Source organism: Nanorana parkeri, unplaced genomic scaffold, assembly GCF_000935625.1.
Source record: "Nanorana parkeri isolate BGI_ZX_2015 unplaced genomic scaffold, ASM93562v1 scaffold3, whole genome shotgun sequence".
Classification (NCBI taxonomy): Eukaryota; Metazoa; Chordata; class Amphibia; order Anura; family Dicroglossidae; genus Nanorana; species Nanorana parkeri.
Window position 1 is genome coordinate 3,722,512 of NW_017306271.1, and position 19,558 is coordinate 3,742,069.

The window sequence follows — 19,558 nt, forward strand, 5'->3', positions numbered from 1 at the left end:
GGCCCATGTCATGTGCATGGAAAGTTAAAAAGGACAGCATGCCAGGATACAGCGCTACACTTGAGGGGTTAAATTGGAGATATGTTGAGTTTCCTTGTACAGAAATGGCGTGTACATTTCATCTACCTCCGGATGTCTATTTTATGGGAAAATAGACATCCCTCCAACACAAAGTCACAGTCAAGATACTGCAGACACCGCAACCATCCACCTCTACCCCTCGCTACTGATCCCGCAAACACCCCTCACCCTAGGCAAGCAAAGCAAAGAATACTTCACCTACACCTCCTCGCCAACTTCCGTTTACAAGATTTTGGAGAACAGACATCACTCCTGGCAAACTGGAACCCGTGCGACACCAGCATCATCAAACTCCACCCTCCGTCGATGACCACGTAATATCTTTTACCTAAGGGTAAGTCCCTAGATTTTTTCTGTTTTTCTCCTTTTGTACACGCCATTTCATCTACCTCCACAATTTGATGTTTTTTATTTTTGGGACCACACTCAAACTAATTGGACTAACCACGGAAGTTTGGGAACTTATATTAGCTCCCAGTTTTCCAGCCCCCCGTCCCCCCCCCTTACAAGGTTCAGCGAAAAATCGCCCTGTTCCCTACTCGGCTTGCAGCGCTTCTCCCTTCCCTTCCATGTCATGTGCATCTATCCTAAGCCAAGCGCGTTCCAGTGATTAGGAACATAGCAGAAGTTCATTGTACTACATTTCCAGAAGTACACATTACCTGGTAGATGTCTAGGGCCTGCATTGCATACTTCACGAGCTTGATGTAAATCTGGGTCTCTTTGGGTTGCAATTGCTTGTTTGGGACAAACTGAGCCTCTGTAAATGAAGAGGAGAGGGCATTATGAGAAAAAGAGAAGTAACCCAAATACAGCACAGATGAATAACAAAAAAGATGGTGACTACCTGCTTATCACTACTGCTTTGTACTCTCATACTTCCTAACCATTTTAGGTTTACAGCTGGTTATAAACCAAACCTAGAGTAAGCACGTATATGCCTGTGTCACTATAATAAGGATAATAAATCTTATCTATTGGACAACAAAAGACAAATGGTTCCATGTACTCTACAATGTGCTGCATAACATGACAGCATTTTGTAAGTAAAGGGAACCAAAATAATTCATATTTAAAGTGTATCTAGACCCTAAGGGCTCATTCAGAAGGGCATACAGGTCCATACAGTTAGCACGTATGTAAAAAGACCTGTGTGTGACCGCGTGTAATTATGTGCAACCACGTCCTCCCAGAGAACTTACACGCAGCATGTGTCCCTTCTGGGATCGGCCTTTTTGCAGGCATACGCACCATACAAACATGTATGTCCATCTGAATGAGCCTTAAAAACAAAAATTATATATAGTGCAGCTTGTCAGTTCTTACATGAGGTGGCTGCATTACTCTTTTTTTTCAGGTGTTTTATTTATTTTATTTTCACCTTGTAATCCTGCAAACACTTCCTGTCCTTGGGTGAATGCGCTCACTCCTGCTTTCTATCTATGGAGAAGTCCATGATTTTTCACCCCAGGCTGTACTTCAAACATGGTTGCCTTTGTTCATACCTATTACATTGGGTGAGGAGATCAGTAGTTTACAGAAGGTAGATCCGATTGTTTTTTTCCTTCCGGTCAGCTCACAGGAAGTGACAAGGAAGTCACATTTCTGTCAAAATCAATGGCTATTTGCTGTACTTAAAAGATAACTATGGGTTAGAGTGTTTTTCCCCATAGTTTTCTTTAGGGTCATGGGAGGACATATACTAGCATCCTCCCGTAACCCAAAGCTCAGCATATAGTGAGCTATTGCCTGCGATATACTGTTGAGATCCACCCAGCTGCGTGAATGACAGCTGGCTCTGCCTATCTAGAGGCAGAGCCAGCTGTGCCCGCCCCTTCCCCATCCGTTCCTCCACTCAGCACTCCACCTTCTTTGTCACAGGTCGGCTCTAACTATGAGGATGACTGGAAATCACTCACCTCATAGGACTTCCTTAAATGCAGGCAGCATATCTAAGAACTGGTAAGCTGGCATAATGAAAATGTTGTTTTTGGCCTTTGTATTGGCACAACATGTACTCGATGTAGAGGAGTGTATGTGTTCTAGCAAATCCTGTTATATCGCCAGCATCTGGCAGAAGCTTCTTGGGAGTTGTAGTCTCAGCACAGCTGTCATAGTACGAAATGAGAAAGTTACCTCCAGGTGCTTTGCATGATGTAATTCCCCAAGTGATGGTCTTCACACCACACACCAGAGTCTTCACCAAGCTCCGACAATCAGTCACTTGAAAGGTTTGCTTGTCCTCTTTATCTTTATCTCCTTGCTTGTCAAAGACCAGAAGAGGAACCTGGGTAAGAGGTGTGGAGGGAGCAGCAGGCAAAGCATTGGCAGGAGCAGCTGGTGGGACACTGGCTAAGATGGCATCAGCTGCACACAGCTCGGATTGGGGCTTGCACTTTTTGAAGATTGCTGACAACTGGTAGCGGGCGATGGTGTGGAACTTTAGCACAAATACCTGCACAAAAATGACTAGATTAGAAAACCGATTAATAGATATTTAAATTGGTACACAAATCCATGGTAATGTCACTGCCTAAAAAATGGTTTCAACACGGAGTCACTTAACAAGTGAAGCCATAAGAAGTTCTCACTTTTCTCTGACTTTCATTTGCACCTTCCTGTCCATTGCCTCTAAAGTCCGAAGCAACACAGAATCCAGCAATGGCAACATGCATATAAACCTCACGACAGGTGTACTTTAAGCCTGGCAAGTTGTAGATTATGATAAGTCAGAGACTAATACACCGCCCCCCGGACCTGTTGAAAGCTATTTAGCATCTCAATTATCAAAGCATAAACATCTGCTAATTCCTTCACAGACAGAAGTAGGGCTGTGAACCCAAGTTGGAGAGTTCAGCTGAGCACAGGCCCAATGCTGTCAATACCAATACAAAAACATTTATGATGTACAACTCAAAGTATAAGGCTTTGCAGCTTCATTTATTTAACTACAATGTCTAAATAGAACAAAATATAAAACTTGTACAATGGTACAATTGGCAAATCCTTTTTGTATAAATCCATCACCATTTTGTGATTGGTTGCACACTTAGTCAATAGACAGAGCAGATCAGAAATAATAGCCCAGTTGAACCCTCTTAAATTTATTACTGTCAGGCTGCATATACAGTAATATGACGTTTTATTTTTTCTTATCGACAAAACGCTGCAGCAAAGGCTAAAAAATAGGAGAGCCATTCCGCAGCTCTCACCCACAAGCTCTCCTGCGGTCCGAAACACCCCCACCCAATACTGCTCTAATCAAAATTGTTCTTGCTTCCTGAGCAGAGCTGGTACTTGCAGCAATGTTTGGAAAGGAGTCTAAGAGAGCTGGGCAGCTTTTTTAAACATACCATATATCAAGTGCCCTATCACTTTTAAAAGCTTTGCAGCAAAAATAATATGATACAATTTCCACCGTTACCTCCAACATTCTCATGAGAATATCGCGGCCATTTCCATTTTCCTGCTCGCTCTTGGAGCGAATACAATCCACCAAGTTCAGTAGTAGTTTGCAGGACATGGTCTGGATGCTGCTAGGTATGGACTCATCATCAATGTTCTTGGCAAAGAGCTGGACAGCCAGAGATAGGTCATTTAATGGAAGATGCTGTCGGACATGATGTACAAGATCTGCTAATGTGCTATATGCCAATGGTCTGTGAGGAAAAAAACATGGAGACAACATTCAAATTCTGACATTTCAGCTGAAAGATACCCAACAGCAGCCTAATAAGTATTGTGTCTTTATTTGGCATGTATACAGAAAATTACACTTACCCTCTCACATTGCGTAATTTATTTAAGTGGACCAGACCTGGCCCCAAACCGTGTTTGTATGGTGCGAGGCATTGGTAGATGGATTGTGTATGTGTCACCTAGGTTTCTCACATACACATGGCAAGGGGCAACAGGGGTTTTGGCTGATGTGGAGTAAAACAAAAAAATTTACCAGGTGCTGCCTGCTTGTGTGGGGAGAACTGACCTGAGTTCAGTGCCAATAACAGGTGAGCCTTCCCCTCCTTACAATGGTAACAACAATGCTGCAGACAGGTGTCATATGGAACCTGAAAGTCCCCAAGCTGGTTTTTAAATTGATCCCTGTGCCTATATGGAGCGCCCTAGATTCTAATTTCAGGCTGCCCACGTTGGTTAAGTCCCACTCCACCCCTGTTCACTGAAGCTCAAACAGTTAAATGACCATGGGTAGAGCTTAGCATTGAGATGGGGATATAGAGGGTTTGAAGAATAATACAAGTATTTGCAGGTGCCACAATGTCCCAGCTTTTCAATGCTGTGGTTGCCTTACATTTTGTAGCTTGTCAGTTCCACTTTTAAAAATCAGCCATATTTGGATATCAAAAAGAAAAGGACAACATGCTGGACATATTTGCTTTTCTTGTTCCCTTCCTCTGAAATCTTGTGAGATCTGTGCAGCAGTGTGTTCCTTCCCTTGGCTTGGTGGGAGAGAATTGCCAACGCCACACATAAGATGGCCATCAGACCAACATGTCTCATGAAACCAAGCTGTCCTATTGCAATGCTCTGTACATTTGAATGCTGAAGGAAGATCATGTAGACTCTAGAGTTACATAAGGCCACTGCATGGGCTGGAATTTTTCACAAATAGCTTTAGGCCCTCTGAAAAAGGAGCAAAGGGTAGCCTCGTGAAAAAATGTACCCTCATATCTAGTTCCAGTCAGATGCTGTGACGGACCCCCGTACTCAGGATGAGTATGTCCGCCGCTGTCTTCTTCCTTGCTGAGGAGATATTGGAACCCGCTGATCTGTAGCTCCCAGTTTCCCCAGTCACTAGCCAAGGCTCGAGTGTAGGGAAAACAAACTCTGATTTATTGAGCAACTGCACAAACTTATATACAGCAAGTGATGAAATCAGAATATAATCCCATCACATCCCCCCTCCCCTCCCAGACCATCGGTCTGCTCAACACCACAGGTGTCCACCTGCTAACGAACTCCAGACGGCCATAGCAGGAGCCTGGCCAGAATGTCATTGTTCTGAGCTCCCTCAGAGAACAATGGGAGATAACGAGGGATGGTGCTGATAGTCTTTCCCTAACCAGGTCACACAGCATAACGCACTCAAACACAACTCAACACCAATACACATTTAACTTATAAACTGATCACCATGTCGTCACAGATGCATCTAATCTTAAAATTATAGAACAATGATATACACTGATGGCAAGAAAGAAACTGAAAACAGAATGCATACATACCTGAGAGTCTCCCGGGCTGTGTAACCTGAACCAATGAGGATAGATTCATCAAAGAGTTTGTCCATGCAAGGGATGAACTCTGCAAGTACAATAATGAAAATTCTTAGCGTTTCTCAACGTTGAACATGTTGTCCTTTCACAGGTTTGATCAGCCATGTACCACCATTATAATCATTGTATTTCCCAGTTATTACTTTACTATTATATGTGCTATATCTATGTACACTACCACAAACACAGTTTTAAAGCACACCTAAATCTGAAAATATTAAAAATGACCCCTTACTGCATCCAAACAATTTAACACTGTAATAATAGATTTCTGGAGAAACTTCTCTGCAGGTCTGACCAGATGCTGCTTCACTGTTCTTTTCTTTGCTCGCGATGCCTCAAAACTAATACAAGCAGACCTAATCCTTTTGTGGTTTAACGCACCCTCTGGTATCTGCCACTGGAAGCCAATGCTAGAGCAAGCAATTACACTTACAAGCCTTTCCCGCATGTAAATCTGCTTGCCAAGTACTCCATACACTGAACATACAACCAATACTATAACTCCCAGATACAGAAATGCAACTTTATGAGAAGGTCACAAACGATGCAACCAATCGCATTACATCAGAGGAAATGGCAAAGAGAAAGGTTTATTGGGGGACAAGATAATATTGGCAAACCAAACCGGTTGTTGGTAAGAAAGTGTAACTGTGCTTACAGGAGTTTCATTGAAATCTGCATAGGTGGGGATTTCATTAAATAAACAGAAATCGGTTACGTACGGCTTCTTAAATCTGTGCTGAGGATATGCTTTGCAGCAATGAGCAGCTCTTTCCGGAGGTGAGCCGTTTCAGGCGGGCAGTTGGTAAGCAGTTGCAGCATGCCTTTAACCATTTGCTGGGAATGCTTTGCCACAGTGTCCTGCACAAAAAACACAAAAATACCTAAATATAGTTACATAATAATAATGATGATGATGATGATGATGTTAAGAAAAGACACAAGTCCATCAAGTTCAGCCTCTGTGTGTAAGTTTTATGTTTCTGATCCATAGGAAAGCCACTGAAACAACACTCTGTACATACAAGACATACTAGATGAATATAATAATAATCCAACATACCTGATAGATTCTTATGATGTAAGCCAAAAAAGACAATGTTTTGATCTGGGCAGCAATAAAATCTGCATAGAGTTCTTTGTTGTATAACTTGTGCTGCCTAAAAGTTAAATCACAATAAATATTTACAACGTAGTATGACAACAAATTAGAAATAAAATAAACAGATTTTTTTTCCCCTAGATTTCTATTAGGCTTAATTTACTGAGTTATAACGCATTATTTGAGATCATTGTGATTTGTTTTTAGCTGTAAATATTATTTTCAGCTTTTTCCTAAAAATAATCCTTATGGCAAATAACACACGTGTAACAGCTGGGTAAATTAAATTTGCAGTAGATTCAAACAACACAGTCAAAAGAGAATATTTTTTTAACAACATTTCCAATTTCCCCATGCCATGCTGACATTGGAGAGAAATGTTCAGGCTACAAGGAAAGAGTTGGCACAAGCACACACAAATACCTGGCAGTGGCGGAAACTTGGGTTACAATTGTGCTCATGATCAAAGGGACAAATTCAGACACCATGTTGTGAATGTTTAGCTTGTAGAGCTGCAGATAAAAAAATAATGATAAAATAATTACATAACAAAAAGTAGTACCACCACCACATCAAAATACAACACTATGCTTAGCAATGAGAGAGGCATAATCTTCAAAGCCTATTTCCACCTTTGTAAGTGATTAGCATTTATTGTAGTAATGAAGAGGTGCAGTGATTATACATGTGCACATTTCCATGACTCACATTGCAGAATTGGAGAGCTCAGAGAGAGTGTGGGGGGAGAGCTCAGAGAGAGAGTGTTAATTCACACAAACTGCTTGCAGATCATACATGCGACCATTTCACATTGAGCCACGGAGGAGATAAAGCGGACAGCTAAAATGTAAGTTTATGTGTTCATATACAGCAACTGCATATGCCTGCTTCATTTTCACTCGGTGTACATTGCTGGTGCATTTTTTTTCTTTTTAAATACTTCCACAAGGTGGAAATGGGCTTTAAAAAGCATTCCCCGGAGCTTAGTTGATCTAACCCCAAGAGCCAGTTTTCACAAACTATCACAGGTGGCATCAAAGATTTTGGCTCATCTCTAAAGATTTTATACACCGTCAGAAAACACACCCTAATCTCAGATGCACACAAGGCAAAATATAAGCCTAAATAATGCTTCATAAAAAAGAAAAATTAATAACATTAGGTGCGAATTTAGATAGGTGTTCTTATGAAACACAGTTTTTTCCATGCAAATGGAGTTGCGTGGGTTTGAATAGAAAGTGAGGCTTTTGTCGGGGGGGAATGGGTGCATTTGACCTTCTTTGCTTGCAGTTCAAAAACATCTGAATATGACACGTGCTGCCAAAAAAATACATCTCAACAAAAAGAGGGTCAAACACAGCCTTGAAACTATCAAGTGCTGATCTATTATGGTCAACAGCAATTTGCATTTGACATGCATTTTAAATGAATGTCAAACACAGGAAAACAACACCCATGTACATGAGCCCTTGCAGTTACGGTATGTAAGCGATTTATGGACTTGTCAGAAATTAACCCAACAGAAAAATGTCACAATGGGAAGTACTACTGGGTTTTAAATATAACTATCCCAATGCTTTCATGAGTATCCAATTCAGAGCTGTGTCATACCAAAAAACACACAGCATCTCAGACGCTGAGCTATTACTCCGTTAAATGTCTTTGTTCAGATTGTTTGTCACCGTTGGTATTGAAGAAGAGGAGTCTTACCTGGTACATAAGAACTACTATGATTGGCAACTCTGCCAGCACCTTCAGGGAGAGAGAACCTTTAGGGATGATCGTGTGCTGTACAGAAATAAAATTGGACAAGCACAAATAAGACACAGACTTAAGAACATCAGCCAATGAGAGTAAAAAATGTAAGTTACATGGAGGAAAGACAACTCAAAAATGTCTGCATATGGACATCATATTACCAATCGAGAAATATTTTGCAAGCCCCATTCAGCCTTCATTAGTTTAAATCATAGCAGAATGATAAAAGGAAACTGAACATCCCGCTTACCGTTCTTGTTTCACTATCTTCTCGCTCTGGATTTACTTTGACAACAATGGTGGAAATCATGCCGACCATTTCAGGTGCAGGAACAGTGTTTTCAGCAATCACAGGAGGGTTCTCAAAGTAGCGATTCTTTTTTTAGAAACAAAAGAGCAAAATTGAATTAGACTTATAGATCTTTATTTTAAAACTGTACCCTTGTACAAGGATTCAAAAACAGTACAAAGTATACAGCTGCCCTACGGATATAGGAGAACTTCTAGATGTTCTTTATCATAAAACCATGTGACTCAACTAGTGGACTAAAGAAAGACAGTGGTCAACAGTAGTCACCACCTGTCTGCTTTAACCCAGCTTGATGCAGATCAAAATGGAGTTACACAATGTATGTTTCGGGCCCTCACAAATAGGTTGCGATCCTAGTCAATGAAAAAGGACAAACATCTTACTGACTGGGACATCCAGATCGCATCCTTTGATGAACATCTGACTAGTGAAGTGTAAAAGTCATACAGTGCATCTTGCAGAAAACAAAGATAAGTAGACTTTAGGGAAAGGTACTTCATGTTTTGTCAGAAGAAAGATGTAGCTTTAAAATCACTCTACACAAATAAGTTGAAAGGAAATATTAGACTACAGATGTAGACCAGCAAAGGTCTAGGGCAGGGGTAGCCAAACTCCGGCCCTCCAGCTGTGGTGGAACTACAAATCCCATGAAGCATTGCAAGACTGAAAGCCACAGACATGACTCCCGGAGAGAGATGCATCATGGGATTTGTAGTTTCACCACAGCTGGAGGGCCGGAGTTTGGCTACCCCTGGTCTAGGGTGTCTTTCTCCTATAAACGAGATCAACCCGGTTAGTCAGTATAGCCTAGAAGGGAGGACTTTGTTGTGTCTAGTGTTAAAGCAAACCCAACAATATGTCTTGCGGTGTCTGCAAGAACCTATGGTAATATTCTGACCTCTGTGCACCCCCTGTGTTCCTGGATCCCATATACACCCAACATTTTGTCTCAGCTTCAGCCTGACTTACACCTAAGCTGAAAGTAAGCCCTACCACCTTAAGGCCCCTTTTACACGAGAGGTCCGATCGAGTTCACTTGTCAGTTTTTCAGCCGGACCTGATTGGATGCTCTATGCAAGTCTATGGGCAGCCGTGTGTCTGTTTACACCTTATTTAGCCCCGGCTAGGTCTGGAAAAACAAAAAATCGATAACAGCAGCCATTTCAACGGCCAGGATCGTGCCAGACTGGCGGTGATCGGAAGTAAACTGACACATGTCCGTTTACTTCCGAATCCCTATCCCAAGATGGAGGAGAAAAACTGTACAGACGTCACAGAGGTGACATCCACTCCGTACTGCTGTGAGCAGGAGAGGATCTGGTAACGGTTCCTCTCCTGATCAGCCCGTTTGAAAGTGGCCTAAAAGGCAGTGGACTGTATCCAGAGGCTTCCAAGGTGCACAAAAATTGAAACAAACCATGTCAATGAAAATATTAGTCGGGATGTGCTAATTCATGCTCTTATCATGTAGGTAGGGCATATACCTCATAGTGCTGCATCTTACAGTCAACATGAGGCAAATGGAGACATGAATTGAAAACACTTACCACCACTTTTGGAAGCTCTTTATAAATCTGTCGGACAAAGTCGAGGAAATGGTGAATCTAAAAAATAAAAATAAATAGTTTGAAGCTATTCTACAAGCAGAAGGCAAGAAAAACGTATGTGACAAAAGATGATAACATGCCATACAGCTTTCAGGACAGGTGAGCTTTTATTGCACCCATCTTTTACAATTCCCCCTACCCCAGCACTTTGACTACAGCATATACTTACTTCCAACATGGCAGTGCAGCCTGATTGGCACTCTACCGCATATGATTGAAGTCTTCAACTGTAGTCCAATCTGTATTGGCACATGTGCACCCACAGCGTCCATTCACATCAATGGAGCGCCAACCCACAGCTTTACAGATGGGCTTTCCCACCAAAGTGAATGAGCCAGCATTTATAACAAAGTTACAAGCCTTATAAGTCCACATAACTAGGCAAAGCAAATTACCTCTTGAGTGATCGGTGGCCTGAACTGCTTGTGTAGCTCTATGATGATTCTTAAACAGATCAAAACATTCTCCTCATTTTCAATCTACAAGAAAATTATATACATTGATTACTTTTTTAATTTACATTTAAACAGCATAAAAATAAGTAATTTCACGTATCAAAACAGAAGACAGCCAGGCCCAGTCTAACCTGAAACTGTTAAGGATGCATCCATCAAAAGCACAGCTGCCATCCCTTTCTTTTCAGAACCATGGAAAACAGCAACGCTGATAATTAAAGTAGACCTATACTGGCATATACATGTAGGCTGCCAATGCTGACTTTCTTCTAAAAATGCTAGTTTCTGGTCTCATTACTTTAAATCACTAACATGGAACAAACATGATTCAGGTAAAGTCAGCAAAAGGCCAGAATCCTGATGTGAATACATGCACTGGGTCAGTGATGCAAAAAGTATTGAAACAAGAAGATCAGCACGGGGCCGCCAAGGAACGAACAATAGCAAATGTCAGCAAATCAGCAAGAGGTGACCAATGATCTCAGCGACGGACTGAACTGGCACCATGGGCTGCCTCGGGTCTATTTAAAATGGCTACACCAAGGGTAGGCAACTTTAAAACTCCAGCTGTTGTGCATCTACAAATCCCACAAGGCATTGCAAGACTACAGGCCAAAAGGCATGACTCCAAAAGGAAGAGGCATAATGGTATTTACAGTTTCAGCACAGCTGAACTGCCAAGCTTGCTTACCTCCTGAGTTACAAAGCAATGGTCTCTGCATAAAAGTTCAAGCGGGCGGGGGCACTTATAGCGTGTATGAACAGTAGAGTTGGGAGCAGTGACAGTGTGGTGTGGGTAAGTTTCTTTTTTCACATTTTGTGAGAAAGTGGACTTACCCTTTTAAAAGGGTTTGGTTTTTTTTTAACTACTGAAAGAGTATCACAGATGCCATAATTCACCAAAAACATTAGCCTATGGCTCAGCCTACTTCCTTTTGGACATCGAATTCTAGACATTTCATTGAAACCATACGTTGTATAGAATTATTAAATCAGAAAAAAACAACATTAATTTGACCTTACCTCCAGGAAGCGAAACATGACAGACAGAATATTTTTGGTGTGAGGGCGGAGGTGTTCATTGGTGGGGATCCGGTGGATTATTTCAAGAACTAACTTGCGCAATTGCTGTAAAAAAATAAATAAAATAAGAGCAGGAAGTAGCACAGCGTTGCTGGACAGCCTATAATGGCTTACAATGCGGCAGCCTTCCAGTTCAGCCTGTAGTGGCTTACGAAGCAATCAGATCTTATCAGTTTACCTTTCAGCACCCAGTGAACTCTTAACAGATACACACACACAGCCCACTCAACAGCAACGTTCACTGCGCGCACACACGCATACATACACACCAAGAGTCACATGTTTTTCGGGCTCAAGATTGATAATCTCATCATTTTGCAATGGACAATATCAGATTGTTTTTGCAGGTTACACATGTACTGTACTGTTCAGGTCTAAACGTGTGATGTATTTAATTTATTTCTACAATTTATATAAAATCTTACACATTTAAAGCATTATACGTTTTCTGTGCCATTTGCTCTCTCTAATTGGAACACTCTATTGCCACTCTGAACAGAGAAGGCAGTAAGGAGGATGGAGAGGAATGAGCGACTTCTCTGGATCCGTTAACAGGTTTTTTTTTTCTCAACAGAGCAGTTAAGATTAGCCTGGCAAAAATGACAAAATGCGTTTAAAGGCCCAGCATCTAGCTAAAAATAAACCTTACATAATATATGCAATATTTAATATTAATTTACTGAGTAAAGAGGTTTCAACAGAGACCCAGAGAAAGTACAGGAGTGCTGGCTTTACCAGGTGCATAAAGTATTAAGACTAAAGGCACCCAAGCAACTATCATCTGCAAAAGGAGGTCAGCAATGTCAGCCTTCATATTTCTCTGGATACAGGTTTCCTTTAAATGCAAGAGTAGCCTGAGACAACATAGCCATTCTTCGCTGTGTTGGCCAATTATGTATTCACACACTCAGTCTAATGATTACCTGTGCAGGTTTCTCCTGTAGGAACTGGACTTCCCCATCTTGCAGGAAGGTAAGAAAGCGTGGGATAATATGCTCCAGGAAGGTGGCATACTGGGCTGATGTGGTGACATTCTAAGAAGTAAACAAAAGTCCATTAAAATAAAATACCTTTAAGTGCACCTATGCCACCTAGTTTCCTATGGGCTTTTTTAAGCAAGCTGTTCCTGACCTTTGATGCTGCTAGAAATATAAAGTCTCCAAAATTCAATTTCAGTCCATGTTCAACAGTTTAGAAACATCTACTGTGTGCTTATATTAGAGGACTGTCAGCCTGCCAAGATTCTGTTGTAATAGAAAAGTATCTAAGATTTTAGTGAAGTTTGAAAACAAATTTCTCACCAATTCTTATGGATACAGGGGTGAATGAGGGCTTCTTTTAGGGCTACTTCACATGGGCGCAGAGAAAAGCGCACCATGGCAAACGCCTGGATGTTCCCGTCTGGAAGCCACAGGTGTTGCGTGAAGCCGTGTGTACAAATGTATGGCAGGCTTCGGCTGTAAGCTGGTAGATGCGGCTCCAAGCTTACACTTGGATGTAGGCCCCTGGACCCAAACAACTCTGAAACACAGCCTCGCCATATGTTAACAAATAGCCCTGATTAGGAGCAACTCACCTGCAAACAGCCTCAAGACATGACAGTTCTGAGGCTGCGCTCCATAGCTGTTCTAAATTGCATGGCCTCAGGGTATGTAAATAACAGCACTGTATCAAAAACTGCTCCCCAATACAGTCTAAGTACATGTCAGAACAGCCATATACCACCCCACCCATAACTGTGATTCCCACAGCACAATTTGGGGACTCAAAAGCGATAGCCTCATCAACTTCTTTGAACAATTCTTAAGGTCCCCACACACCTTACGATAATCGTACGATAATCGCGGGAAATCCCTCGATCGTACGGTGTGTGGAAGCCGTGCGACCTCTACTACAGTAAGGTTGCACGACTTTAGACTTACGGACATGTTCGAAAACCCGCCGAGCATCTTACAATGTTCGGCGGGTTTGTGGCATGTCCGTACGATAACAGCCGCACGGGCCGGTGTGCGCAAGCGCACACTGCCCGTTCGGCATTGCGGTCATCGGAAAAGCCCGCCCCTCAGGGGGCGTGGCTTGCGATCATCGCAAGTACGATCTGCCTATGCAAGATAGGCAGATCGTACGTTTTTTTAAGTACCTTACAGCCATCACAAGACAAAAGTCTTGCGATGGTTGTAAGGTGTGTGCCCAGCCTAATGCTGGCATAAACAGTATAATAAGTTCCTGGTCAGCCGATAATGACTTGCAATGTGGCAGCCTTCCAGTTCAGCCTATAGTGGCTTACGAAGTGGTAGCAATCAGATCTTATCAGTTTACCTTTCAGCACCCAGTGAACTCTTAACAGATACACACACACAGCCCACTCAACAGCAACGTTCACTGCGCGCACACACGCATACATACACACCAAGAGTCACATGTTTTTGGGGCTCAAGATAGATAATCTCATCATTTTGCAATGGACAATATCAGATTTTTTTTTGCAGTTTACACATGTACTGTACTGTTCAGGTCTAAGCGTGTGATGTATTTAATTTATTTCTACAATTTATATAAAATCTTACACATTTAAAGCATTATACGTTTTCTGTGCCATTTGCTCTCTGAAAGACTCTCTAATTGGAACACTCTATGGCCACTCTGAACAGAGAAGGCAGTAAGGAGGAGGGAGAGGAATGAGCGACTTCTCTGGATCCGTTAACAGGTTTTTTTCTCAACAGAGCAGTTAAGATTAGCCTGGCAAAAATGACAAAATTCGTTTAAAGCCCCAGCATCTAGATGAAAATAAACCTTACACCCTGTGTAAAGGACACATAATGCAAATATCATGCCATCCAGTGCCCCGACTACACCAGGGTTCTAGAATACAGCATGCCATCAGTGCCGATTACATCAGGAGTCCCTAACACAGCATGCCAGTCAGTGCTGACTACATCAGAAGTCCGTAATACTGCATGCCAGTCAGTGCTGACTACATAAGCAGTCCGTAATACTGCATGCCAGTCAGTGCTGACTACATAAGCAGTCCGTAATACAGCACATCAGTCGGTGCCCCAACTACACCAGGAGTTCATAATACAGCATGCCAATCAGTACTCAAACCACCAGGAATCTTTAATACAGCATGTCAGCCAGTGCCCTGACTACATTAGGAGTCTCTAATACAGCATGCCAGCCAGTGCCTGACTACACCAGGAGTCCATAATACAGCATGCCAACCAGTACCCATAAAACACCAGGAATCTGTAATACAGAATGCCAGCCAATTCCCCAACTACCCCAGGAGTCCATAAGACAGCATGCCAGCCAGTGTCTTGGTTACACTGGCAGTCTCTAATACAGCATGCTAACCAGTCCCCGACTAGACCAGGAGTCTAATACAGCATGCCAGTCAATGCCCCCACTATACCAAAGGTCTGTAATACATACCTCAAAGTTTTCGCTGACTTCCTGCATCATTTTCAGCTTCGTTTCATCAGCTGAAATATACAAGTAGAATATATCAATAAAACAAAGAAAGCATGTATGAAACAGGGCAATCATTTCATTTGGAATACCAAACGAGACTGAATAATGTACATATTTTAGTTACTTCAACACATAGCTTGCTCTTACATTTTGAGGCTCATCATGCTGTCTTTACCATTATTATCAACAGAATGTGAATTCAACACACTAAATAAGATTTGAATGTGGCTATGAACATTTAAAAATGGGGAATAACGTAAATGCAATGCTGGTAGGCCATGTGCAACCTCCAGAAACCTGGCCTGAAAAACTCCCAAAGATTTCTGTACCTGGTCCAGTTCTGTTGCAGCAGTTTGGATGCTCACCCCTAGCATGAGCCCAGCGCTGCTGCAATGGGAGAAAACGCACTGAGAATGTATGGGGTTTGGAATGAGGAAACGCACTCGTTCCACTGATGCTGGGGGCGAGCATTCAAATGGCTACAGCATCCTAACAACGGGACAGGGCACAGGTATCTATCGGAGCCTTCCAGTCATGCTTTTGGGGGGTGCAAATGATTTACAGGGACTGCATAGACTATTTTCTCTAAAATTTGAGCCTAGCCTGTAGGGTCATGGCATGCAATGAGGTCTTGGAATCCTAAAAGCATAGTTGCATTAACTTAGATGATCCACACCTTGAGTACATACAATCCGTACTCTACAAACAGTATGCTACAGCATTTTTAAGATACATACGTGTGTTGACATCTGTCAGTGCAGCCACAAACTGGAGATATTTCTTCATTAGGGTGGTCTGGTCCACCACTGTGGGCCCCGTTGGAGGTACGAACGCCATTTCCAGCTTTTGGTTAGATCACTTAAGCGATCGTAGATATTTCATCCCACCTGTCAGGGAAAAAATAATAATTAGATCCCAAATGAGCACATTCAATCCTATATAAGATTCATCTTTTCAGGATACTAACTGAAAATATCATATGGTTTAAAGTGACACCAAAAGACAGCAGGGGTCCAAGAATTCATTGCACAGTGCTGGAGATGGGCACACTTGTAAGGCAAGTGTGCCATCATGTGCAAGTGTTCTGTGCAGCCATCACATTTAAAAGGAGAACTATGAGGGGAGTGATTTACACTCATCCTCATAGTTAGAGCCGACGTGTGACCGTCCCCGCTCTGATCCTCCAGCACTGACTGGAGGAACAGACGGAGGAGGGGGTGGGCGGGCAGAGCCTGCTGTCAATCAGCCAGCTAGGTGGATCTCGACAGTATTGTCGTGATCGGTCCCGGCTGCAGCGCTCTCAGTATATAGCGAGCTATATACTGAGCTTTGGGTCACGGGAGGACGTTAGTATATGTCCACCCGTGTCCCTAAAGAGAACTATGGGGTACAAATGTTACCCCATAGTTCTCTTTTAAAGTAACACTAAACTGAGGATTTAAATATTCAAAATGCATTTAGGTACCTTAAAGTGGCATTAAATCCTCAGATTTTTAAACATAAAGCAATACTGTAATGTGTGCCTTACTGTAATCCATGGTTGTTTCCCTTCTCTTTGCTGCTCTTCCTTTTAAATCTGTATCTGTTCTCATGCTGGGGGAGAACTTCTGTTTTGCAGCAGACTGCCTTGTCTCTGGAATGGCTACATGGTGTCTGTGTGAAGGTTCACAACCTGAGCCAGCACTACAGGAAGAGGCACTCAGCTGCAAAGGGAAGTTCTCCCCCAGCATGAGAAGACATGAGGATTTAAAAACGGAAGAGCAGCAAAAGAGAAGGGAAACTACCATGGATTACAGTAACGCACATTACAGTATTGGTTTATGTTAAAAAATCTGAGGGTTTAATGTCACTTCAAGCATTAATGTCACTTTAACTATTAACATAAATGTATCTTATATCTTATTAATCAACTGTAGATCCTCAAATCATCTCTGAATTGGTGCCGACTCTGTCCTTCCTCCCCATGGTCCCTGTGTGTCTTGCAAAGGTGTGTGTGTCTTGCAAAGGTGTGTGTGTCTTGCAAAATTCAATCCATGGGTGGCCCTGCCGGCACCATCCAGCTTCACAAAGTATCTTTTGTTGAAGACGCCGCATAGAAAATTGCTGGCCGCAACAGTGACAGCAACCAAACAGCTGCACTCACTGTTCAGTTATTCTGACAGCCGCAGGTGCCGTTATTAGAATACAACAGCCTGGTAAGGGGAGATTCCTCCATTCATGATCTTGAAGAAGAAGAACTCTAGGCAAATATCAAATCTTTACTCCTGCAGTGGAGCTACCCCACTGTGGGGTGTAGCCCCACTGCAAGGGTTAAGATTTAATTTGCTTTAAAAGGCGGATGGCGGAATCAAGTAATTACTAGAAATCGAACTGTATATGGCCAACTGAAACAATTTCTGCTCAGATACTGGACAGACAGAATGGTAGACGCTGTAACAAAATGGAGGGGGGGGAAAAAGCATCTTAGGCCCCATTCACACGGGGCTTTAGGCTGCGGATTCCTGTGGCAGGAACCTACTGATTCTTGCGGCAGGAATCCCAGGTTCTTGTGGATGAGATCCCAGGTGTGTCCATACAGATGCGGCCATTATGCCCATTCAAGTTAATGGCAGGGTGACTGCATCTGAACGGTGACACCAGGGATTTATGCTGCAAGAATCCATAGGTTCTTGCCACGGGAATCCCCAGCTGCACATAATAGGCCCATGTGAATGTAGTCTGTGACAAACTTTGTCTCAATTGGAGCGCAGCCAATCAGCTTTGCAATTTTTTAGAGCTGCAACAGTTATTCGATTAAGTCGATTAAAATCGACGATGGAAAACGTTGTCAACGCTTTCCATCGTCGATTCGTCGGCTAAAATTCAAATATTATTTTATAAGCTGTATGGAAAAAAATGACAGAAGCTGAATGGTTGCTATGGGCAACCACAGCAGTTGAAATAGAACTTGCCCGGGACACTATTAATTCCCCGCCAATGTCCACATTCATCCTAGAGTTGCACTATTGTCACTTCAGCTGAAAACAATCTCTGCACACACTGTGAACATAACATACAAGCAAGCCATCAACTTTAGGTCCTCTTTGCAGCCTGCCAATCAAAGAAACATTACATTTCAAAGATGGTTGTAGTGGCAAACCAATAAATTGTACATACATTCCCACACGTCTACTGCATACACATCAACAAATCAAAGGCAGCCACACTGGGATAACAGATGGCCTCCTGTTGCCAATAGCAACAAGACTCCCTATGTTAACCTTCCATTCTGAAACATGGAAACTACTGGATGCTCCTAGGACCAAAAGACTGTTTTATCCCCAGATGTTCCATGCACAAATATACAGAGAATTAGCAGAACCATGCTGATCAGCCATTGGAAGGTCCAGTCTTAACACATTTAAAGGAGCACTATGGGGAAAATATTGCAATCTGGTAACTGTTGCTGCACCTGTTCCAGCACCACTGCCAGTATAAGGGCTGTGGGTGCCACTATTGGATGGGGTGCTATTGGAAAACAGTGGCACCCACCTATGCGGCACCCCACAATGCGACAATCGTGCACAATTCCGCACGGATTGCCGCACGCTCAGGAGTCGTGTAGGTGTGCACCGATCGCGCTGTGGGTGCCATTATTTTCCAATAGGACCCCAGTCACGCCAGGCGGATCGCACGGTTTTCCGCTGAAATTCCGCCCGTGCTTCTAAACACGATTGTGGCTAAAACAGCTGCACGTCGGGTATCATAGAAAAAAGGTGTTGTGTATCGCAGAAAAAAAAGGTACATGTACCTTTTTTTCTGAGATACACGACGCGCGGCTGTTTTAAACACGGGCGGAATCGCAGCGGGAAACTGCGTGATTTGCCCAGCGCAACTGGGGTGCTATTATAAAATAGTGGAACCCACAGCGCGATCGGTGGCCACCTATATGACTCCTGACCTTGCGGCAATCCGTGCGGAATCGTGCACGATTGCTGCCAGGTGGGGTGTCGCATAGGTGTGCACCGGCCCTAAGGGCCTGTTCACGCTATCTCCGCGTGTTAATCACACGGTTCCGTGCGATTAACCCATGGTACCACACAACGCACCAGCCATGCGATTACAGTGTGGGAGGTGCGTTTCATGCCAATCATTTGAATGGCACCACAAAAATACCTCCCACCCACAGTGCATGCACTATTTTTTCAATGGAACCACAACGCATGGTATTTGCAGTACTGCGCATTGCGGTGTGGACCATTGTGCGATTAACGCATAGAGAGTGTAAACGGGCCCCAACAGTTTGTCCCAACCCTGCCTCATCCGTTTTTGGCACTAACTGCTGCCCCCTGTCCGCAGACAGCGCCTCATATTTGCTACCGAGGCAATCTATTGAAAAACAGGTCAGCGGTCCT

General features: G+C 42.9%; 1 protein-coding gene across 1 annotated transcript in view; it reads right to left on the reverse strand.

Moving 5' to 3' along the window:
- TRRAP (transformation/transcription domain associated protein) overlaps nucleotides 1-16,001 on the reverse strand; it is a 164,006-nt gene extending 148,005 nt beyond the window's left edge. Inside the window, exons 1-15 of the mRNA XM_018571310.1 lie at nucleotides 15,902-16,001; nucleotides 15,126-15,175; nucleotides 12,617-12,727; nucleotides 11,634-11,738; nucleotides 10,551-10,634; nucleotides 10,096-10,152; nucleotides 8,489-8,614; nucleotides 8,191-8,268; nucleotides 6,904-6,992; nucleotides 6,442-6,538; nucleotides 6,101-6,239; nucleotides 5,325-5,403; nucleotides 3,506-3,740; nucleotides 2,218-2,536; nucleotides 744-841 (exon numbers count right to left, since the gene is read on the reverse strand). Coding sequence (XP_018426812.1) covers nucleotides 744-841; nucleotides 2,218-2,536; nucleotides 3,506-3,740; nucleotides 5,325-5,403; nucleotides 6,101-6,239; nucleotides 6,442-6,538; nucleotides 6,904-6,992; nucleotides 8,191-8,268; nucleotides 8,489-8,614; nucleotides 10,096-10,152; nucleotides 10,551-10,634; nucleotides 11,634-11,738; nucleotides 12,617-12,727; nucleotides 15,126-15,175; nucleotides 15,902-16,001 — 1,767 coding nt within the window. The remainder of the gene's footprint in view (nucleotides 1-743; nucleotides 842-2,217; nucleotides 2,537-3,505; nucleotides 3,741-5,324; nucleotides 5,404-6,100; nucleotides 6,240-6,441; nucleotides 6,539-6,903; nucleotides 6,993-8,190; nucleotides 8,269-8,488; nucleotides 8,615-10,095; nucleotides 10,153-10,550; nucleotides 10,635-11,633; nucleotides 11,739-12,616; nucleotides 12,728-15,125; nucleotides 15,176-15,901) is intronic.
- Nucleotides 16,002-19,558: the final 3,557 nt, after the last annotated feature.